At 39.0% G+C, this 22,260-nt stretch overlaps 1 protein-coding gene across 1 annotated transcript in view; it reads left to right on the forward strand.

Moving 5' to 3' along the window:
* LOC130252422 (bifunctional heparan sulfate N-deacetylase/N-sulfotransferase 3) overlaps positions 1-22,260 on the forward strand; it is a 50,536-nt gene that overhangs the window by 8,438 nt on the left and 19,838 nt on the right. The window contains exons 3-6 of the mRNA XM_056489953.1: positions 14,876-14,963; positions 15,539-15,693; positions 17,296-17,481; positions 19,939-20,067. Coding sequence (XP_056345928.1) covers positions 14,876-14,963; positions 15,539-15,693; positions 17,296-17,481; positions 19,939-20,067 — 558 coding nt within the window. The remainder of the gene's footprint in view (positions 1-14,875; positions 14,964-15,538; positions 15,694-17,295; positions 17,482-19,938; positions 20,068-22,260) is intronic.

The following is a 22,260-nucleotide window of genomic DNA, read 5'->3' on the forward strand; positions in this document are numbered from 1 at the left end:
AAGCAGCACTGTGAGTAACTAAGTGGGTGAAATAAAGCCTGAATAAATCCATCACTGAGTTGTGCAATATCAGTCAGACAGCATGTTTTGTATTGTTTCTCTTTGCAAGTGACACCTTAGCATTGTCATGTTAAAATAAGGTAGGATGTTTAATTGCCAGAGTTACATACCAGAAACAGGAGACTGTTAAGACAAATTTGAGTACAGCAGACACAGAAGGATAAACCATATTGTTTGGGGAAAATAATTTGCAGTATGTCAGAAAGCAGTCTTCCCAAAATAAAATTGTCATATTAAATAGAAGTAATATCAAAGTGGAAATAACTTTTAAGTAGGATAATTTCATTCACACAGAACTGTGTTCTGAAACAATGGAATCTGAAAAAAGTGCTCCCTTCTGATTCTTCATCTACTTACAGTTAAAATGTTGTATTAAACGTGTTGTTAGGGCTGTCAGATGCAATGCATCTTCATTACTATTAATATCAAAGGAGTTATCCTCTGTGGCACAATGACATGGAAGGAATGAAGCAAAATCAATTTGCAGTAGTTGGAAATATGTTATTGTAAAGTGTATTTACAGATAAATGACATCTCATTATACAGGAGTTTTACTGAGTTCTGCTGCAGTGACTGTGACAAAGAATTGGGGCTGCAAGTGTGAAAAGAAGTTCTAAGTGTAAACTTTGTATAATTTCAGTACTCAAGATTAGTTCATTTCCACTAAGCTTACATTTTAACTGCTGGCAATATAGAATTGGGGAGGATGCTCTCTTGTGATTTGATTTTGTTTGACATATCTCCTTGTTAATATTTTCTGGATATACTTACAGTTGCTAGGGCTGTGAGCTGGAGGAGAGTAACGGGAATGTTTTTACAGTATTCTATTAATTCAAACCCATCTGAAACTTCAGGAATCTCCCAAGAGCCAGAAGACCTCTAGGGTTGGTTCTGACTGTCCTGTGGATAGGACAGAGTTCAGAAACTGGAAGGTTAATGCAGAATCAGTAGCAAAAATCAGGTGATCATCTGCTCCAAACCCCCTGCTCAAGCTGGGCCATGGCCAGGTGCCTTTTGTCTGTCTCCAAGGAGAGAGATCCTGCATGCATATAAGATCATGGTTTCAAAGGAATTTCTTCTTCAGATATCCAGATTAGATTTGCAAAGTGGCCAGCATAGTTAATATTTGTGGGGTTAACCCATAAAGGCTTAACTTCCCTCTCCTTTAAAGTATTTAAAATGGAGTTAAGCACTTAGAAAAATTGCTGTTATAAGATTTAGTGGTAATTCTTTATCAGTGTTACATATTGACCTCAGAAGAAGTCAAATTAAAAGCAGGCTCTCTAAAATGAGTGTGTTCTACACCTCTAAAGAAGAGGCAAAGTGATGGTACTTCAGCTTGAGTACCTATAGTGTCAGGAACATGAGTGTAAAGAACCCTTCTGAAAATCTTCTACGTAGTTTATACTGTTGTAAATGCTTTGTTTTGTTAAACAGCAGATTAAGTTTATTCTGGTTTTACCACAGATTCTTCAGTTAAAAAAAATATCCCAACGACTTGAAAAAGTGGTTCAGAGTTTTAGAGTAAGTACCTGTTAGAGATTTGCCTGTCTCTGTGTAACATCTGGGCTGATAGAACATAGTTCTTCGATGTAAGATTCTGAGTAGGTGTCAGTGTGCATTAACAATAACCATCTATCCTCATATTTATGTACTTCATCTTCCTCTGATATAATAGAAATAATGAAAGAGAATGTTTCCGTGGTCTAATTGCCTCCCACTTCAAAAATAAGCTTGGTAATAATAAACTCAGCATTCATTTTTTAGTAAGTTTTTTTTCTCTCCTGTTGTCTGTCAGGCAGGAGGCACCATTAGGCTGTGACAATGTTATATTTTATTTTCCTTGTTTCTTTTAGGAAGACTTAAGTGCCTGTGCAGTGCAAATAATTCATTTAAATGGACATACAGAGAATAATCTATCTAGATATCCAGAGAATAAGTTTATCTTAATAGACCATGATTGTCCTGGCTGACAGTCTACATATTTCATATCTTTTTTCGTCACAGTTACTCTTTGTGAAATTTTTATTACTATAAAGCACTGAGATTTTTCAAGGGAGAAGCAGATGATGAAAGAGGGGAATTTAAATGTGAGGTTTTTTCCTGATGACAGTTTGTTCCATGTTGGTGGTCTAGGCCTTTTCCTTCATTTCCCCAATATATGCACTTTCTGGAGTTCCTTGAGAGTTAATCACATTCTTCAAATTTAAAAAAAAAAAAAAAAAAATCCTAATAATTAGCTGTCTTAGCTCCTCTTGACTGTCTGGTCCTTTGTGTGCTTTTCACAATAGACTGAATTGAAGTCAGGATGGGGAATCTCTTCAGGTAAGCCTAACCTTTTTTTATACTTGTAGTTATTCTTGATAATTGCCAAGGAAGAATCTTCGTATTAACCATATCCATTATTGCAGGAGGGTGATAGATCCTTATGTGTCATTCTGGTTTTGGAGTTCTTGGGCAGTGCATCTGTTCATGTGTATGTGTATTGCAGTGGGCAGTACAAGATTCAGGCTGCAGTCTTCCAGCATTCATCACTGAAGAGTTGGAGAAAAGAGCTGTGCCAAACGTTGTCCTGGTAATGGAGAGGGTTCAGCCAAAAGGAATCAATTCATAGCCCTTCAGTCTCCATACACAGTCTCTCTCCTTGCCTGGATGTTGAGGTTTGTAAGGTAGACACCTCTAATGGAGCTATTCCTCTAACTTCCCACAGTAGACATAAACATAGAAAATCAGCTCAGCTTCAGGCAGGCTCTGGTTAAGTGAATTGCACCTTAAAAGTGTGTGACTCTTGCTCATAAATTGTTTCCAAAGTGACTAAGATCAAATATAAACATCTGTATTTGGTCAGATCAGTCCTCTTCCATTTTCCATAGCCAGTGCTGACAACTTCTTTGTTACTTTCTTACTAACATTGGTGGCCTACCCTTTTGTTTAATATAGTTCTGTTTAATAGCAGGTTTCCCCACTAAGAGCTAATTGTTTATTCCCTGTATTAAATTGATCAACATTAGTCAGCACTGCTTAAATTATTGCAGTTGTTTAAAACCCATTAAGTGTCTTTCCACCCTGTGCAGCATACATGGAAGGAAACCAGGACTTCCCAAGGCAAAGTGGACCATTTAGCTATAAATTTTGAAAATCCAGTCATGTGGCTGTTCAGTTTTTCTTGAAATGACCTAAATATTTGCCTCAGAGACTCTTCCATATATATTGTGTTAAGGCAGAAGGGCTAAAAGGTGCAGAAAACCTGAGCTGTCAAGACAAAGGATGGTCCCTGTCACAGGAGGAAGTCTGTCTATAAGTTAGTTGCTTCTTTATCCATATGATCAAGTAGAAGGTTATCAGAAAAGAAATGACAGATGTGTCATCAAACATGTTGCCTGCAGAACCACTGAACCATAAATCTTTCCTTTGGGGAGGTTCAAAAAATTATTTTAATCATATCTTTAAGTTCCATAAAGAAATCAGTGATTACAGACTTGTTCTGCTAAATCGTTTTGCATTCCCAGTCTGTTAGCTGTAATGCCTGTATACCATTGTGAAATGTGTCTGAAATGTCATACATTCTTTCCTAATTTGACCTGAAGCTCCTAAGGTATTTCATACTGGCTTGTTGGAAATAGCAGGTAAAAAGTGCATTCAGTTCTTCAGGAGTGTCAAGGAGAAAGAAAATCTCTGACTGGGCTGTCTCTGTAGCTGTCTGATGCCCTAGCAAGCCTGGTTTACTTGAGAATTTTGTGTCAGCTGTAGTAGTGTGGAATATTGCACGCTGTGAGACAGTAGAGAATTAGAACTAGATTTCAGAGCTAAAATACAACTTGTTTTTTAAGTTCTAAAAATTGTCTTGCATATTTTATGGGCTGCTACCAGCATATAGTACACTCTAGCAGTCAGTCACTGTAATATCTAACTTCTAAAAGCAGTTTGGTTTATTTGCCAGCCTCTGAACTTTAATCTAGTGAGATGGATACAACTGCTGCTCAGTAGAGCCCAGTTAAATAAAATCATACTGATGTTTGAAATGGAAAGCAGGATAAAAATCCTCTCCCAGAGTAAGGGGACTGCAGAGGGGCCACAGGGATGCAGAGGAGCTGGCTCTGACACTTCAGGGGCTGCCAGAGCAATGCTGGGAATTCCTCATGGGCCTCTTCTTCCTGTTCTGTCCCAGTGTGAGCTGGACACAACCAAATCCATGGAACAAGCTTGGTGCTGAGTTTAATCTTGCAGCTTATCCATGGTGGATAATGATAAAAAACCGTGCACGCAGTTTTGGTATTGCGGCCTTCATTCCTGTAAATTCCATCATTTACGTTAGTTCTGTTTTTGCTGAAATTCTTGTTTGTGTTGTCAGGTATTTTGTATTTGGTTTTCTTTGAAAAATGGATTTTGGGATCTTTTTTCCCTCTGTTTAGTTTTGCAATACTTGAATAACTGAATCTGATAGGTCTGCCTGAAACATTTTTAGGTTTCCATGTACAGTGTTGGAGCATTAAAATTAAAAACCAAGCGAAAAAAATCTAAGTCTTGGGACAATGATATGTGAAGCATTGCACCATCTCCTACTATTACAGATTCAGTGGCAGGTAGCTAAGAGAAGAAAAATGCATTTCCGTTGCAGTTTTTTATTGTCAGACTGCAGAAACTGCTTCTTGGCGTGGTAGAATCCCATGAGATCTTTGAGGGCAATGAGGCTGATTTGCTCCAAGCTCTTGTACCCCTGCACCTGATCTGACTGTTGGTTATACACTCCTTGGTTGTCTTCAGGATAGAAGCAAAGTAAGGAAATGACACCTTCTGTGGATCTGCTGGTGCTTTCCCAAGTAAGATGATGGGCACTGTGCATCTTTCCAGAAAATCAGAGCATTTTTTTTTCCATTTCTAAATTCCCCATGTTTCTCTGTGGCAGTGAATACTTTGCCATCCTTAGGCTTAATGTGCTAATGGTGTCTTCCTGTTCTCAATAGAGTTTTCTGATTCAAGAGTTCTTTTAAATGAAACTTTAGAAATGACGCTCATCTGAGATCAGGTGGTCTAGCCTGCATTGAGATCATTTTTGGTTCACAGCCACATGGTTAGCAAGCTCTGTCTGGATAAAAGTGTACACTTCAGGAATGTTTGTGAGTATTTTCATGGGTATGATAAAAAATGTATGTGATTCTGCACACTTTGAGTGTTGTCAGCATAACCTAAACTCTGTAGTGTTTGGGTAAATCCATCTGGCCATGGAAACAGAAGCTGCCATCCTGTCAGTACCTCTCTTTCCTTGGGTTGTGAGTTCTCTTGGTCAGAGGCTGTTTTAGTTCAGCAAGCACCACAGTAATGCAAACAACAATAATAATGCAATACAGCTTTCCCCAGAGCTGCACAGATTCATCAGCAGCACACAAGTCGCTGCTGCAGGATTTATTCTGGGCTTTTTCAATGGCAAGTTAGCCATCCACTTCCTGCTGCTAACAGAACTGAATAAAACCTTCACAGCCAACAAATAAAAACCAAACTGCAGACAGATATAGGAATCAAAGCCATTAACTGTAAAATATGATGCCTAAAGTGAGCCTTCCTCCATCCTGCTCTTCAGTCACATCAAGGAGGCACAGTCTGGTGAGAAGAGAAATGAGAGTGGAAGTGGCACTCCTAATTCATTCCTTTCTTTTACACTGCAGCTGCATGGGAAGTGGCCTTCCTTCTCCTGTTCAGCCTGGAATGTCAGTGCAATGACATGACTGATTCTTGGTGACCATACTTGCAAAACCAAGTCAAGGAAAAGCAGTTGGTTACCAGTTTAGGTGTAGCCTCTCATGGAATAACAATTCCATATCTATTTATGAGTCCAGTTTCTTTTTCTGTGCACAGACCATAAAAACCTTACAACCAATTTTTAGAAGTAGTTACTCTTTAGGAGATTCCTTCTTTTACTTTGCAGTCCTGGAGATGAGTTAGTGTTGCTCCTTAAAATGTAGCTTCATATCTGCGATAAGTAATAAATTAAATTTAAAACCACTTTATATTGCAGAAATTATACTGCAATGCATTTGAAAATAGAAACAGTGGAGAGGACAAATAAAAAAGTCTATGACTCTGCAGAGGAATGCTTTCCACGTTCATTCCAGCTCAGGTCAGTAAATCCAGACAACAAAGGCTCTCCAGAGGAGACAGGTTTGTTTTGGGAGCACTGGTTGCATTTTTGTGGACCTAATAAGCCACAGCTCTTCCTCAAGTTCCCATTTACTTGCCTTTTAGTGTTAGCAATCCTGGGAATAAGTCAAGTGTCTCTTCTCCATTTTAAAGTGGGCTTGGACTAAAGATACCTCAGAGCAGTCTTTGATAGAATGCTAATGGCACTCAAAAGGAGGTTGAAAATCAATTTTGCATTTCTATGAAAAAAGTTACTTTATGCTGCAAGATGTTCCTCCTATCACTTGTCTTTTCCCCTGCCATTGTTAAAAGCAATAGCAATGGTGAAAATGGTGATCTTGAGAATATCCTAAGACAAATTGAATACTGAAATGTATCTCAGTTTGTAATGTAAACTGGTTTTAAATTCAGACAAACTATGAAAAACATTTTACATCAGTGAAGTACTTCATCTTACTGACTGAGGAGACTTCTAGATTGTGCTCAGTTCTGTACAGCTTGGTTAGAAATATTTGTAGAGTACTTAGAGACACCAGAATAGTCAGGAAACGTCTGAGCAAAAAAGGAAAAAATCAAGGCTAAAGAAATTCAGTAAGTAAGGATGACCAAAGCAGAAAGCAATAGGCTGCAGATGTCTGCAGGGTATAAACAGTAAGGATGGATAAAATACTTAATGTAAGGCACAGAGATATTTTAGTGTAGGCTGAATAGCCAACAAAAGCAGCAGAATAGAGGCCAATATCCAAAAGGAAGTAGAAGGATTATGTAAGTCTTTAAAAATTAGATTTGGCAAAAAAATATGAAGTATGCTATTGGAAGGAATATAACATTGGCAGGGGATTTGTGTTAAGGTATGTTTTCAGTCTTGTAAAGTAAGTCAAATGCAGAGCTCAGCTGGATTCCTTTGTGTTGGTTTGAGGCTGCAAGTGTAGACTTTGCCAGCTGGGATATTTATCTAGGCACACCTAGCTTTTGTAGTCTTGTCTTTTAGAAACACAAGCACTCATGGAAACAGTTAGGGTGTATATTAACACTTCTAGCAAAATCATCCTCCCCTTTTTTCTCTGAAGTCTTGGGATTTTCTGCATTATGTCCTTTAGACTTGATACCGTGTGGGAGCTAATGAAATGGTCAAAGTTCTTACTAATTTGAAATAAGTTTTTATGTTATTTCTATGTTGGCTACATATAATCATGAAATTATGGCTTGAGGAAAGAAGTTTAGTTGTTATTTTCTGGAAACTTTCTCTTGAGGTTTTTTTTTTTCTGTCATTTCTATGATGCCAATGCTGATGCTGCTGGGGAATTTCATTCAACAACTTTAGAACTACTCATAAAGAGAAGGAGAAACCATAAATTGTGACCCTTAGCTGGTGAGCAAGCTGAAGACTGAATTCCCAGCTGTATCTTACCTAGAGCTTTCAGACAGAGTGAGAAAATGAAATTTTTTTGTTAAAGATTGTTTGTTTTTCTGTCAGTAAAGCTGAAACGTGGAAAAAGAGCTTATGGTTTTCCTCGGCTTACCTGAAACATAGGTACAGAGGTAGATAGCTATTTTTATTCAGATAGAGTATTAGAAGCATAGAGGAATATTTTTGGCTCCATTAGGAAAAAAAGAACATCTAAAAAGTGTTTGTAAATGAACTGTGATATTGATACATTGCCCAGCCCATGGAATAATCTTTATTTAATATGCCAGTGATGGGGTAATTTTGTTGTGCTTTGTTAAGCAGGGAGAGCAAACAGTTTATTTTGTTTTTTATCTAGAATACAGGGCTTAAGTCTTCTGCATACTAGAGAACAAGACTGCAAATGAATGAACTCGGCATTAACACAAATGCTGTGATTTAGTCTCACCTGGGGAGAAAAAGTATCAGCTGAGAAGTGAATCAACCCCAAGGTGTTTCTCTTTGCTTGGTGTCAGCATTTTAGACACAGCTTGTAGTCTCCAGTAGTTCTTCAAAGGTACTTAAATAGCAGCTTGTTATACTTTGGTCTGTGGGGTTGAGTTTTGCTGTAATCATGTAACAGATTTATATTTTATCATGGCCACTGTTGCTCTGTGGGAAAACAGTGTTGAAATTTAAATGCTTGAATTCTGTGTGCATTTGAAAAAGAGATTAATTTCACTCACTTTTGAACCCTGATCATTTAGATAATGATACAAACCAGCCTTTGAAAACTTGTTTATTTAAAATTGTGCTGAGCAGGAAGCACAGCCTGTAGCTTTTTGGGGATGAGTGGGTCTCAGTTTGTCCAGGCTCAGGCTTTGAAGTCCAGAGAATATTGGCACTGAAGATAAAAGTAAGGCTGAGGTTTTTCCAGAAGGCCATATTCACACTCTCTTGGATTTGATATATGTAACACTGACACCACATTTTTACTTTCATTACCTAAAGAAATGGAAATGTTTTTTATTATTTTGCAGTCTGCCCTATCAGTCCAGGAATTAAATTGAAGGAGAGTAGATTTATGTTGGACATAAAGGAGGAGAGTTTTTTACAGTGAGGCACTGGCACAGGCTGTCCAGAAAAGCTGTAGTGACCCAACCCCTTAAACTGTTTCAAAGCCAGGTTGGATGGGGCTTGGAGCAGCCTGGTCTAGTGGAAGGTGTCCCTATCTTTGACAAGGGGTTGGAATGAGGTCACTGCTCCTTCCTTGCCTGGACAGGAGTGTGGGGCAGGGCGGGAAAGGGAAGGAGCTGCTTTGGAAGCCTGGCATGGAGAGCACTCCTAGGCAGCAGCACAAAAGGAGCTGCAGGCTGTTGCACCTTGGGAGTAGCAGTTCGGGAATCAAATTTGTGCTAAAGTAGGTTTTACAGAGCATCACCTTTGTACACGAGGTATGGTGTAAAGGTGCCCCTGAAATGGCACTTGTGAGGCATCAGTGCTTTGGGCAGTGACGTGGCCATGGACAGACTGCTCAGAGCAGAGCTGCTGTGGCTGCCTGCACACCATCTGAGCCCCTGAGCTCTCTGCTGCTCAGAGATAAGGCCTTGACCTTCTTCCAGGGTTGAGCCTCCTTTTCCAGCCAGGGTGAGAGGGCCCAGTCAGGGATTGGGATGTGCTGCAGCTGGAGCTCCTTGGACACCCCCCTTGTCCTGCAGCCAGCTCTGTCTGCTAGGCCTGCTGCCTGCAGCAGGAGCTGCAGCTGGAGCTGGCCTGTGAGGAGGCATTAAATAAGGAGCAAATGTGCTGTTGATAATGAATGTGGAGCTGGGAGCTCAGATCACAACCTCTGTCCTTTCTGAGCTGGGTGACTGTAAAACACGCGTCTGTTAGACAGAGCAGCCGTGGCACTGTTTTATCTGTGACAGAGCACTGTGCACCCTTGCAGACAGGATGTGAAGCTGTACAAGTGTGGGCTGACTAATGAGGGGTGCAGAGGTGTAATGCATAACATTTCCTGGGAGCCAGACAAGTGTCAACACAAATCAATGAGCAACCCTTAGGATTTATCTGCCACTGGTGGGATGCAATGGAGACGAGCCAGACTAAGCAGGCAGAGCAGAGTGGCCCAGAAGTGACCTGGAACAGCGTCTGAGGGATGGCCTGTCCTGCTCAGGGCTGAGGCAGCTGTGGGGCTCTGTGTGACTGCAGCTTGGCTACCAAAGGGCTTCCACTGGGGCTAAAAAACGTCACATTCCCTCTCTACTGGCCATGACCAGATCACATAAACTTAAAAACACCAGGAGATTGTGAGTACATTTTAAAGCCGCTTGGGTTTTACTCTGAGTTCTGTTACCCCCTGAGAACTCACCTCTTAATATGTGGTCTTAGATAAGTAAGTCAAGTATTAGGTAAAAATTCAGCCAGCAGGGTTTCTTTCAAATCCTATCTGACCAAAATCCAGGGGAAAATAGGTAGCAATAGTGTGTTTTATTAGTTCTGTTTCAACTGACCTGGGATTTTTTTGACCTTTAATTAAAAGAAATGCAGGATTTTACTTCTGCTAACTGCAAAATAACGAGATCATTTAGCTGTTTAATAACAGTAACCTCTTTCATCTAAGTACAGTTTGATTAAGAGCTAATAAAGCAGAAGTTCAGACAGAACGCTGAAAACAGCATTCTAATTACTTTGCTTTATTAAATGCTATTGGCACCAAGTATTTATAACCTTCAAGTTACCTTGGCGTAATTAGCTGAGCTCTCATTAGCTGGTACCTCAGCCTCCTTTCCAAGAAGTGAGAAGTCAGTGTAGGAAGTTAGAAATATTTCTGAAGTCTCTTGGTTGTACAAATGATTTACCTAGATGAAAGAGCCTAATTACTTGAAAATACATAATTGCACTATCATCAAGATCATTATTGTATGTGATAAAAAAACAGCTCTAAAAGAAGACCCAGTAACATTTAAAGCAGTGTGTCCTGATGAAAAAACTTTTGATTGAAATCATTTGAGCAACATTTTCCAAAGTGGCCCTTTATATTTTAAGGATCCTTCACTGGACACAAGTTTGGACACCTAAGATGAAGTTGTGGCTCCTGAATTTTTTTCTTCTGTTAGACTGAAAAACATAGGGGCCACATAACTGGACTCCACCTTGATACTTTATTGACACTTAGAGGGAAAACTGGACTACATGTTCTATGCCAGCAAAATACTTTGCAGAAGAAGCTGAAGGTTGTCTTTGTTTTTTCTCTTGCCCTGTCTGTAATGTCAGCTCTGCTAAGAGAGTGCACAAAGACAAGCTAAGCTCTCTTGTCCTTTTGTCTGAAGGACAGGTAAAATGTTTTTCCAAGTACATCCCTATACCCGAAGCAGTTATTCTTTCTCCTGCATAGATTAAATGTTTATAGTAATGGGTGTCATATTGCTAATCTTGGAAATCCAGAAAGAGTGGTCATTGCATTTTAATGATGTTCCAAAATACATAATTCATCATGAAGGAATCATTTTTCCTCAGAAGCAAATTCCCAACACCCCAGGTTTTGCAGGAGGGGGAGGTTGGGGGAGGCAAGTGGTGTGTGAGTACCTGAACAGCAGCTTCTGCTGCAGCACTCCCAGAGCAGGAAAAGGCAAAGTGATGTCCCAAAAAGTGCAGAGTAGAATGGCATCACATCAGCTCCAGTTCATTAAACCTCTCTACACCAAAAACTCTACTCAGAAAACGGCTTTAGTTCTATTTCTTCCCTCTCTTACAGGGTTACAGAAGAAATACAGTGTGGAAAAATTAAAGCTACTTTTGGATAAGAGCTCCCATAGAGGGACTTGCTCTGCTTCACTAAGGTGCTTTCACATTACACTTTCTACTAATTTGTCCTTCCTTTTCAGGAGGTCTTTGCCTGTATTAGAAGAGCCAACAGGACATTAGAAATTTTACTCAAAAGCAAAATAATTCCTTATTTAATAGCTCCTTTGATAGTATTGTCAGACAGTAAAACAGTTAAGCAAGCAAGCACTGAGAGATGAGATCTGCTTCCCAAAAAAATGAGGAGAAAGGCTTTCTGGAAAATGATGAAGCTGCCCTTGCATTTGTTGCTGACATGAAAGCGTGTTCTAATGTGAAGTGTAAGATGTGAATGCTGCAGCACTGTGAGGCTCTGTCTGTCTGCTTGCCAATTTAGTTGAAATGTACGTGATTACAAGTAGAATTACCAGCATATTTCTCTTCTCAAGTGCCTGAGTTCTGTAGCAGCTTTTCAACAGGAAAATAGTCATAAATATGTTGGTGTGACTGCACAAAGAAGGCGTCATTCCTCTTTGGTGAACCAGAGTTCAATAAGGCAATCTTGATTTATTCCTTTGATCAGTCAAGGCATTTGAGCCTGAGTATTTGTGTTGATGTTGAAGAAATTACAGCTGTCTGTTTGCTGAAGACAGGCTGACACTTGTAGCTTCTCTGTGGCAGACTCAAAAGTGAAATCACATTGAGATATTTGAGGGCAGGAGGCAGGATGCCTTCCTGGCTATGGAAGTGGGAAGCAGGTTTGAAGATAGGAGTTTTATCCTTGGCTTTTCAACTGATATACTTGAACAAAAACTTGACAGCCGTGTCATCTGTCCAGGCCTGTTTGAGACAACTTTTGTCTATCCCTTGACTTGTAACAGGGCCTTGTTCTGAGATTTTTGTTTTCACTATTAGTGAAGAAAGGAGTCTTTCATCATGTATTGAACACTTACATTTGATTTCTGGCGCTAGCAATTTCCTAAACCTAGTCTGTGAGCTTAGGAGAAAAGTTCAAGAGAAAGTTCTCCATTGGAGCTGCGTACATGAGTGGGATTATGCAGCCAGCGATTTATTTTCTTTATATTACCAGCAGAAATATAACACGTGCTATATAATTATTTATAAGCATATGAAGACTTGACTAGACGGTTTTAAAATAAAATCTTAAGTACTGGTGTATTTATGTAACATCTCATACAGATACCCAGAGGGGCTGTTCATAAACAATCATAAAATACCCAGAAAATACCAGCAGTTTACCTTCAGCTTATAAAACAGCATGTAGAAATAAAATTTCAGGCTTTTAGTCCCCCTACTTTTCTCTCTTTCTGTCTTTCTGATGGAAACTCACAGTAATAGGCCCTGCCATCTGCTACTATATATTTTTCATGAGTTTTAACATTTTGTTTTTAGAACCTGAAAGATGAGTAAAATGTCAAGTCGCCCAGAAAATAATCATAGGCACGACAACTCAAATGTTAGCTCAGCTTGTCTGTACCCAGAGTGGTTCACAGCAGGTCTGTGGCATCCCTCTTCACAGGCAGAGCAGGTACACCCTTGGAATTAGCTGATACATTCCCAACACCAGGTGAGAAGGTGGGAACCACACTGGCAAAATTAATTCCCAGGGAAGAAGTGAACTCTGTGCTGCATTGTTACAGAAATATCTTGGGCCTCTTGCCACCTTTCTCCTTCTTTTTAAAAGTTTATTTGCCATTCTGGTTTTCCATTCTGCTGAGAGCAGACTGGAGGTGACAAGCTGGGCAGGTGTTAGAAAGGTACAGGATAAAACCTTCAGCTCAAAAAATGCTCACAGCTCTTAATGTGGGCGGAAAGAAGTGAGCAGCCCTTGGTGCCACCTCGCTGCCAGGCTGTGCTCAGGATCCCTTCCCCTCAGTTGTGTGTGCCCCTAGCACTTAGGAAGAGAATAGCTGCATTGCTCATGCAGAGAGAAAATAATTTCATTGAATGGGTTCTGAGCAGCTCAAAGTTGGTTTTCATATAAATCCTGTGCAGATTTGCTGCCTTTCATTAGAATAAGAAGCCTCCTCAGAGATCTCTGCACTCTCAGCCTGTGCAAAAGCCCTCGTTACAGCATTGCAAGATTTTTCACTTAATATTCTGCTTCATAAGTCTGGAGCTTGTTTTCAATTATCTCCATTCTGTGCTTCATTTTGCACATTCCTGTAGAGTGTCTCTTGTTCACAGGACAGTTTTCAGGCTTTGCAGTGAAAGATGATGATCTTTACCAGGTGATCCCTGGGAAAGAGCTGGAGAAGAGCTTGTGTGCTCTAATAAGGTGGATATTGCCTCAATGTGTAAAATGGGTCATATTTTAAAGAACTGTAAGTTGAGTGTATTATGCCTAATACCTAAACTAGACTGGACTTCCTAGTATTTTGTTGTTTGGCATATAATTGTAGGCAAATCACTTAGATAATGAAAATTACTGGCTCATATTTTTCAAGGCACTAAGTTGTCTTTGCATTTCAGGAGTAGGGCACCTGCTGGACCTTTCAACCTTTGAAAATCTCCAGTCATTTTAATCTTTTTTGTGCAGTGAAATACATTCCCCATTCATAGCACAGTTACTCTTCTCTGACAACAGTGATGTTTTCAACCACTTTATTAAAATCGTTGTGCTATACTGTATGTTGACTTGGAAATCTTTTTGATGACCTTTTGTCATTTGTTTTGTTTTTGTTTTGCAAAGTTTGGAAAGCTGGGTTTCTGTGTTACACCTGCAAGATTGAATGAGAGAGCAGCAGGGTATAAGAGTCTGAGAGAGAACTCCTGAATGTAATATGTAAATCTGAGGAGTAACAAATCAAGAAGAGCATATTGAAACCAAAGACTGAAGCTGCATCTGATGAATAATGCTTCCCCCTTCTTCCTACATGCTATTTTTTTGTTTGTACTACTTTAGTGCAAGTACACAGATGCTGGCAGTCAGTGTGCTCACTGTCTGAGAAATGAGTCAGAATTTGGGGGAATCTGCAATCCAGTTCTTTGATGTGGAATAGGGTTGACTTAGCTTCTTGCTGTCTCTAGATTTTTCCTTTTGCGTTGCCCATGATTTTGAACTATGACTGAAATGCTGTGGATGTCCTTGAGCCGGTGCAGAGAAATGTAACCCTTGAGAATGGAGCAGTGCTGGGGGCACAAGAGATCTGAAATTCATTCCTGGCTGTGGCCCAGCTTTACTGAGTGACCAGTGGAAGGTCTTTGTGTGTGCCTTTGTTTCCTAGCTCATGATTCAGGGAGTAACCCAGCATTTAATAGCTGGTCATCTTCATGAGGAAAATGATGGAGTTTTCATGCGGTCTTTAATCTTTATGTGCTAATAAAAATACCTGTACTGCTCTGTCTTACATAAAGGGCTGTTTTTAAATAGAAAAACCAATTGAAAAGGCACATAACTGTAAAAATATTTATATTGGTATATTAAATTTCTGTGCCACGTTGTGTTTTCTACAGGTATGTTTATATTCTGATTTGTTTCTTTTTCAGGCCCTGCTTGATACTCAGAATCTTTTGAGAGCCCAGATTACAAATTTTACTTTCAACCTGGGATTTTCAGGAAAATTCTATCACACAGGTAAGAATGAAACACTGAAATTACTTCGATTTTGATGGTATTCTCTGTAGTGTGAAGACAAGTAGGGAATGATAGAGTGTAAGGGGCTTAGTATGCCATGTTCCTGCATTGGTTGCTGGTGTGGAACAGATTAAATGCCTCCCCCGCTTTTTATTAAAATTTAGTTCCTTTCAGTCTGCTTTTGAGTGGTAAATTCCACCAGTCACATAAAATTTTGTATTGATTTCACTGAGGGATTTGATGAGCTACCACAATTCATCCTTGTGACTGTTTCATCTCTACTGTAGAAATATAGCAATATATATTATCCTGTAAAATAATTTTGTTTTAAACCCACTGTAGAAATAGGAGAGATAAGAGAGAGATTGTTAAATAGGATGTGGGCTGGCAAAGTGGTCCTGACTGTCCCATTTTGTCACCAGTGCCTCAACAGGAAATATTTTAACTGGTTTAACAGTTTATTATGTTATTATCATGCTTAGTGTTTCCAACATTTGTAAAAACATAATAGAAGCAAAAACTTTACTTCAGAAATACTTGGGGTCTTTTGGTTTTTGTTTTCATTTTCTCTGCAGGGACTGAGGAGGAAGATGAGGGTGATGACCTGCTGCTGAGATCTGTGGATGATTTCTGGTGGTTTCCCCACATGTGGAGCCACATGCAGCCACACCTCTTCCACAACGAGTCCTCACTGGTGGAGCAGATGATCCTCAACAAAAAATTTGCTTTAGTGAGTTACATTTTTGATTTTTTAAATTAGTTTAGGTACTCAGAAACAATTACTCTGTTTAGATTAGGGAAAAAAAAATCAAGTTTCTGAAAGAATAAATACTCCATTGAAGGGTATCAAATGTGAAACCACTGGATGTTAGGGTTAGGTAAGAGTGCCACATTTTCCAAGATGAAAATACCCAATAACATCTTATATATTCCCTTTGGATCAACTTTATGTAAACTTGTTTTGAAAAGCATTGCCTTTACTAATTATTTATTCACAGCAAAGCTCTGAATCAAAATGTTTTAGTGAGAATATAAGAAAAAATCAAGGAGGATATTGCAGAAACAGATCATAGTTAATTTCATACAATAAAGCAAAATAAAATTGCTATACATAAATCACATTATTTGTCTGAAGAGGGGGGCTGCTGTTAAGACCTAATTGTATCAAATGATCTCAGCAGACATAACTTGTTTGCTGAACTTCATCTGCTCTTCCAGAAGCCTAATTTTACTTTTTCCTTTTCAAAATCCACTGGTTGCTCTTCAGCTGGCAGGTGAAACAAGAATTTCACCATTCTTTAAACATAGAGAACTCAAGGTTCTCCTCTGTGGTTGAACCAGGGGTGTCTGTTACACACAATAAATGGTTTCACTAACATCACACACCTGTTTTTTTAGAGGTTTTCATGTTCCATAGTTACTAGTTTATTCAAAGGATCCAATGCTTTGCACACACAGTATGATCAGGAAATATGGTGAAGATGACCATGTCAATTCAAGCCATATTAAAAATTCAAAGGCAGTGCAAAGGCAGTCTTCCTGAATCATGGCAAAATGATCTCTTATGGACTGTGCATTCCACTGATCAGACTGTCAAGAAATACTTGCTGTATACTGTTCCATTGACTGCTAACCTGAAGGAAAATGCATTGGATGTGAGGAGAATGTAATGGCAGCAAGGTGAGTATGTGCACACGAGAAACACCAGGAGTCTTCAAAAATAGCAAATGTGCTACAGAAGGGTTCACTCTACAACGTCTGCCTGTAGACTCTACAAGTGGTTATCTTTTTTCCATTTTTAACATGACACTAAAATAGGTAAGCTGGTTTTTGAAAACGGATTTGTGTTTTGAATTGGCTGGAGGGAAAATGCAGTGACTCTTGAAATTCAGCTCCTCGTCCAAGTAATTGTGAAGGGATATGTAGTGGAAATTGTGATTTGGACTTGAAGCTGCCAAATGCTACGTGTTGTGTTGAGGATGTGCCAGTGATTTTCTCTCTGAAATTGGAGTTTGTGAGCAAATTCCTTGCAAGAACTTGAAAGAGTGCAGCTTTCTGTTTAATGTAAATTGAAGAAACCAATGTAAAATGCATTTTATCCTTCTTCCCTGCCTCCTCATAAAAATATTTTCTAAAACGGCTTTGTCTTAAAATCCTGTGTTTCATCTTCACCATGCTGCCCTCCATCTCCTTCCAGATCAGCATATTTTGATATTACTGTTATTTGCATTTCAGACCTTTCTTGGTCTTTCACAAACAAAGCATTTGCGAATTGCTAAAGCATCAAGTTTCTTAACTTTTTGAGTGCAGCCATTGTTCTGTCATGTTTTAGGAACATGGTATTCCAACTGACTTGGGCTATGCAGTGGCTCCACACCACTCAGGAGTCTATCCAGTACATGTTCAACTTTATGATGCCTGGAAAAAGGTCTGGAACATCAGAGTTACCAGCACAGAAGAATACCCACATCTGAAACCTGCAAGGTATAGACGAGGCTTCATCCACAAAAATATCATGGTGAGTTGTATTGCTGATGTTCATTTCGTACTCTGCCATTTCATGAACAGTTTCCTTTTAAGTGAAAAAACAGAGTATCCTGAAAGTTCACATTGTGAGAAGCACATAATTCTGTGCATAAGTAGCAGGATGTATTTGACAGTGTCTTGTTAATTAAAGTCAGTCTGATGCTGGTGATGTTTCTGCTGATGAAGGTGGCATCCAGGCACCCTGCTGACAGCAGTTAACAGGCTGTTAACTGTGCTAGTCCTGTGGGTAATGCTGGTTCAGAGAGTCCAAGGAAAAGTCAATTTTGCATCATTTGACACAATATGCTGGGTTAGATTTCTATCTGGTTTTCAATTTGCGTGGTTCCATTAATTGCAGAAGAGTACTGCCAGGTTATGCCTCCTCAGAATCTGAATCTGGGTGGGTACATGTTTTGTTGAACTGTGCACGGTTGCCCTTGTTTGGCTTCCTGCCATACACAAATTCAGGCTTGGCTTTGCAGCCTGGTTTAACCCAGAGCTGTCAGCCTGGGTGCTGGCAGAACCTCAGGAGCTGCAGGGAAGGAGGACACCCCCCACACCACCTCCAGGCTACCAAAGAGCTCAAATCCCACTGTTTTCCTGAATTACATAGCTCCCAGCATTGTCACTGCCAGCCACATTTGCCAAAGGAAGGGCTCACACACAGCTGACATGGGAGGCGTTGTGCTGTTGCCATCTGGGCACTGGGGTGGAGGCTATTTTGGGTTCACATCTTGTCAGTATTATCTCAGAAGTGTTTCACAACAGCTCTCCAAAATACTTGGTGGCATGTTCCCAAGTAACTTTCTTTTGGAGCCTGTGGGAGAGCTGTCAGTGGGGGCCCTGTGTTGTACCTCTGGCTGCAGCAAGCACTTTTGGGAGCTTGAGAGCCTTGGCACAACACTGCCACTTAGAACAGAATTCTGGTATTGTTCTCAGGTTGCCATGGAGACCACTTTGCTAAGCTAAGTAGTAATATTTTGAAGTTTTGATCTATTTTTGGGTGAAACAAATGAAAATGATCTTCAGAAATTTAGGAACAAAACTGGCCCCAGTATAGGGTTGAGCTGCAGTTTGTTCTCCTCAAAGCAATCACTGCATGTGAAATAATGCGTTTGTGGATGTGCTCAGGGAGCACAAAGCATTTGGGGAAGACAGATTGACTCAGAATCTCCAAAAATCCCTTCCATAAATATTTGTAAAAACACGTCATTTGAAGACACATGATGAGATTTAGCACAAGGACACTGCAGCCAAAAATCTATTTCCAAAACCAGTCATATAAAACCACCTGTTGAGGGAGTCTCAAGCTTTCAGTTCTCCAGGGCAAATGCATCAATATCTGCAGACTAATAGTAATGAATGCACTCAGTAAGAGCATTGTTGTGTAAGATTTGTCAGAGAACCTCCCATCCAGTACAGCTTCATTCCCTCCCTCTGTGAAAAATTGTTCTCATATTTCCTCAATGAAATCCTAAGGTTTTTAAAAAACTTAGGCAAGTTTATGGCAGATGTACAAATTCCATACGTTTTTTGACAAGACAGAATTTACAATCCATGATCACAGTATTCTCTACCTCACAAAAAATTGAGAAATTAAACTGCAAGAAATAGAGAGTATCTACAAAACCACAGCCTGTGTCAAATAAGGGATTTGTATGCTTTAAAAGGTAATCTGTCATAGCAATCCCAGTTAAGCATTGCACATGGATATCCATACTCAACTGTTGATTGTTTCATAAGGAATAGACATGATTTAAATACTCTCCAGTAAATTATTTTCTAAATTCAGGAGAAAATATTTTTAGTTTCTGATAAAAAAAAATAACTGCAGTTCTTCATATTCTAAATATTTATTCTTGGATTGTTTTTAAAAATAATTTTGCTTGTACTATGTATTTCACTTGGTTTTAAAAAATACAACGCAGTTGAATGAAAAGTAAATCTTTCTTATAAGATGAGCATTATTTGCAAAATTCCCCACGTGTCAGAGTAGAATTATTGTGGGTGATACCTAAGCCAAAAAAAACCCAATTTTCCTTTCCAGTTTAAATTTACAACAAAGCCATAATTCAGATAAAAGTGGAACTGATTGATATGATATAGACTGATAATATTTTAGATTATCTTTGCCATTTTAAAACTTTAGACTTCAAATACGTGGGTTTAGGATGAAGTGTTATGGACAGAAGGAGTTTGAGGAGGCTCTGGAATTGTAATTTGGTGATAGACATTAGTCTCCAGTTTCAAACAGAATGTGATAAATTTTTGGATTTTATGATTTTAGTGATAATAATTCATCTAGATCAGTATTGATTTCCAGCAAAGCTGACAGGCCAAATATACCCAGCAATTATCTGTTATATGTTACTTCTCTGGCTTTTATAATCCCATTTAAAGTATAAACTCTTGAATTTTTAATGTTTGGGGTTTTTTTTCATAAATTCAGGTGCTTCCTAGGCAAACTTGTGGCTTATTCACCCACACCATTTTCTATAAAGAGTATCCTGGAGGTCCAAAGGAATTAGACAAAAGTATTCAAGGAGGAGAGTTGTTCTTCACAGTGGTTCTCAATCCAGTAAGTACAGCAGAATTTTGAAATGTTTTTTTTTAAATTAATTGAAGGAAAAGTTACTGAATGTTCCAGCTGGGTCTCCCAAGTGGTAATTGTTACTGACACTGAGTTCTTTTCTTCAATTATTTAAATTAAGAGCTAATATTATATATGCTCTTAGTTGTACAAAGCAGTCTCCACCTTTTTTTGACCACTTTTTTTTTGTTAGTAATGCAGCAGTGCCAGCTTGTCTTGTTCTTTACTTTTTGCATGAAATCAGACCCCTGAGATTTAAGTTTTTGAAGAATTTGAGTGTGAAGAACTGCTGTGAGTATCTCAGGTGAAGTTCATTTCCCTGCTGTGCCAAAGTTATCATGCAAAGTGTTGGGAGCATGTATTCAGGTGAGAAGGCTGCAAGCAGGGAATGCTTGGGCTCCAGTCAGTTTTGAGAAACTTCAGTTGTTCTCTTGTAGCAGCTTCAAAGAAGAGATCCAAGTAAAGAAACCATAGAGTTCAAAGAAAAGATCTAAGTAAATGAACTTCATCTGCTTAACCTTTCATTTATCTTTAATGGAATATAAACAAGAAGTGAGGTGGTGAAACCACAGAGCACTGACAGAAGAGAGCAGTGTAGTACTTCAAAATGGCATGGGGTTAGGTCAGCTGCCTTAAAACTGACCTTTTAGACAAGCTTTAGATGAGGTTTTCATTTGGGTCCAAATCAAGCATATAAATAAAATTCTGCTGTTTTATAGAAATGTAGTTACTGGGAACACTAAAGAGAACAAAACATGTTTCCACTCAAATCTTTTGGAGTAACAGCCTAAATATTTTGCACTCTTTTTTAATCTTCTGCAATGTAATGCAGTCCAAAGGAAAACTCTTTCTGAAAGCTACTTAAGCAATTTATATGCAGGTGTATTTTTCAAGCCTCAGATTCTTTCAGGCTATAGTTTTGGCTCTGTGAGACCAGTTACTGTGCTTTGTTCCCCTTTTTCATGTTCACGTAGCAGAATTAGGAAATAAAAACTTTTCCTTCCTTAGCACACATGTGGTTTCCCTTCTAGAGGGTGGCAGTGGCTGCAGTCCTGGCTTTGATATGTGTATCATTCCAGGCACAGCATAGAATCGGTCACAGGATGGTTTAGCGTGGAAGGGACCTTCTAAACCATCTGCTTCCAATCCCACATTAATAGAGCTGAGACCTGGAAAATTGATTGGGTGGGGAGGGTTTTGGCACCATAGCAGTCCTTTGGCAATATGTGGATTTTGACTAGAAGTTACTAGGTGAGCAAATTGGAGGAAGGCACAGAACAATATTTTGAGTCAGAACAAAATCACATTCCACATTGAAATACAGCCACAATATCCAAAAGCTGTTTTACAATGTAGGGAAACAGCAAAATTTAATATGAGTGCTTGAGGCATAAGCCTTTTAAGTTAAAAGAATTGAGAGAATGGAGGGGAAGACAAGCAGTGAAACATCCATGATTTTTGATTCTCATCATGGAAGTTTGATCATGTCTGCCTGGCATCCTGACATGTGAGTACAGTAATGTCCTTTTATACATTACAGTTAGGTCTTTGATTCATGCATTGCTGTGTAGACTGTGTGATCACCTACTTCTGAAAATTATGGTATCCAATACAATACAGGCTAAAAGAACAGAAATTAAATGCAGTGTTTTCTAAATAAAACTGTAAATGAACAGAAGGCCAAAATTTGCCCAAGACTAAGGAGTGCCTTTGAAAAGATGATGCTTCTGGTTTCTAAATGTCTGCCTGTGAACAGTTCCTAAAATTCTAAGCATTAGTCTGATACATACTCAATTTAAATATTAAGGTTTGTATCTTTGTGGGGTTTATGTCTTGCATGTATTTATGTCATACTTGGCAAGCTCAGAGTTGGGCAAAAATTTAGACATTAAAATGAAGACTAAGTAGCTTTAGGAGTCTGTCTAATGATGGAGTGGCACTTTGGATTTCATAAGCTTTCTTGTGTTTTCATTTAAATTGCTGGTATTTCTTTATGTGAAACACCCAGCTGTTGAGAGGATAAAAAAATTCCATTATGAGGCGTTTTCAAAATGTTGTTTTTCACTGATACAAAACCAAGAAGAGAAAACACTACCCATGAATCATTACAATGTCAGCTAAACAATGTTCTCAATAATGAATACATAAATAGTTAGTTTCCCAAACCTGGAAAATGTGAGT

This window comes from Oenanthe melanoleuca, chromosome 4, assembly GCF_029582105.1.
Source record: "Oenanthe melanoleuca isolate GR-GAL-2019-014 chromosome 4, OMel1.0, whole genome shotgun sequence".
Taxonomy (NCBI): domain Eukaryota; kingdom Metazoa; phylum Chordata; class Aves; order Passeriformes; family Muscicapidae; genus Oenanthe; species Oenanthe melanoleuca.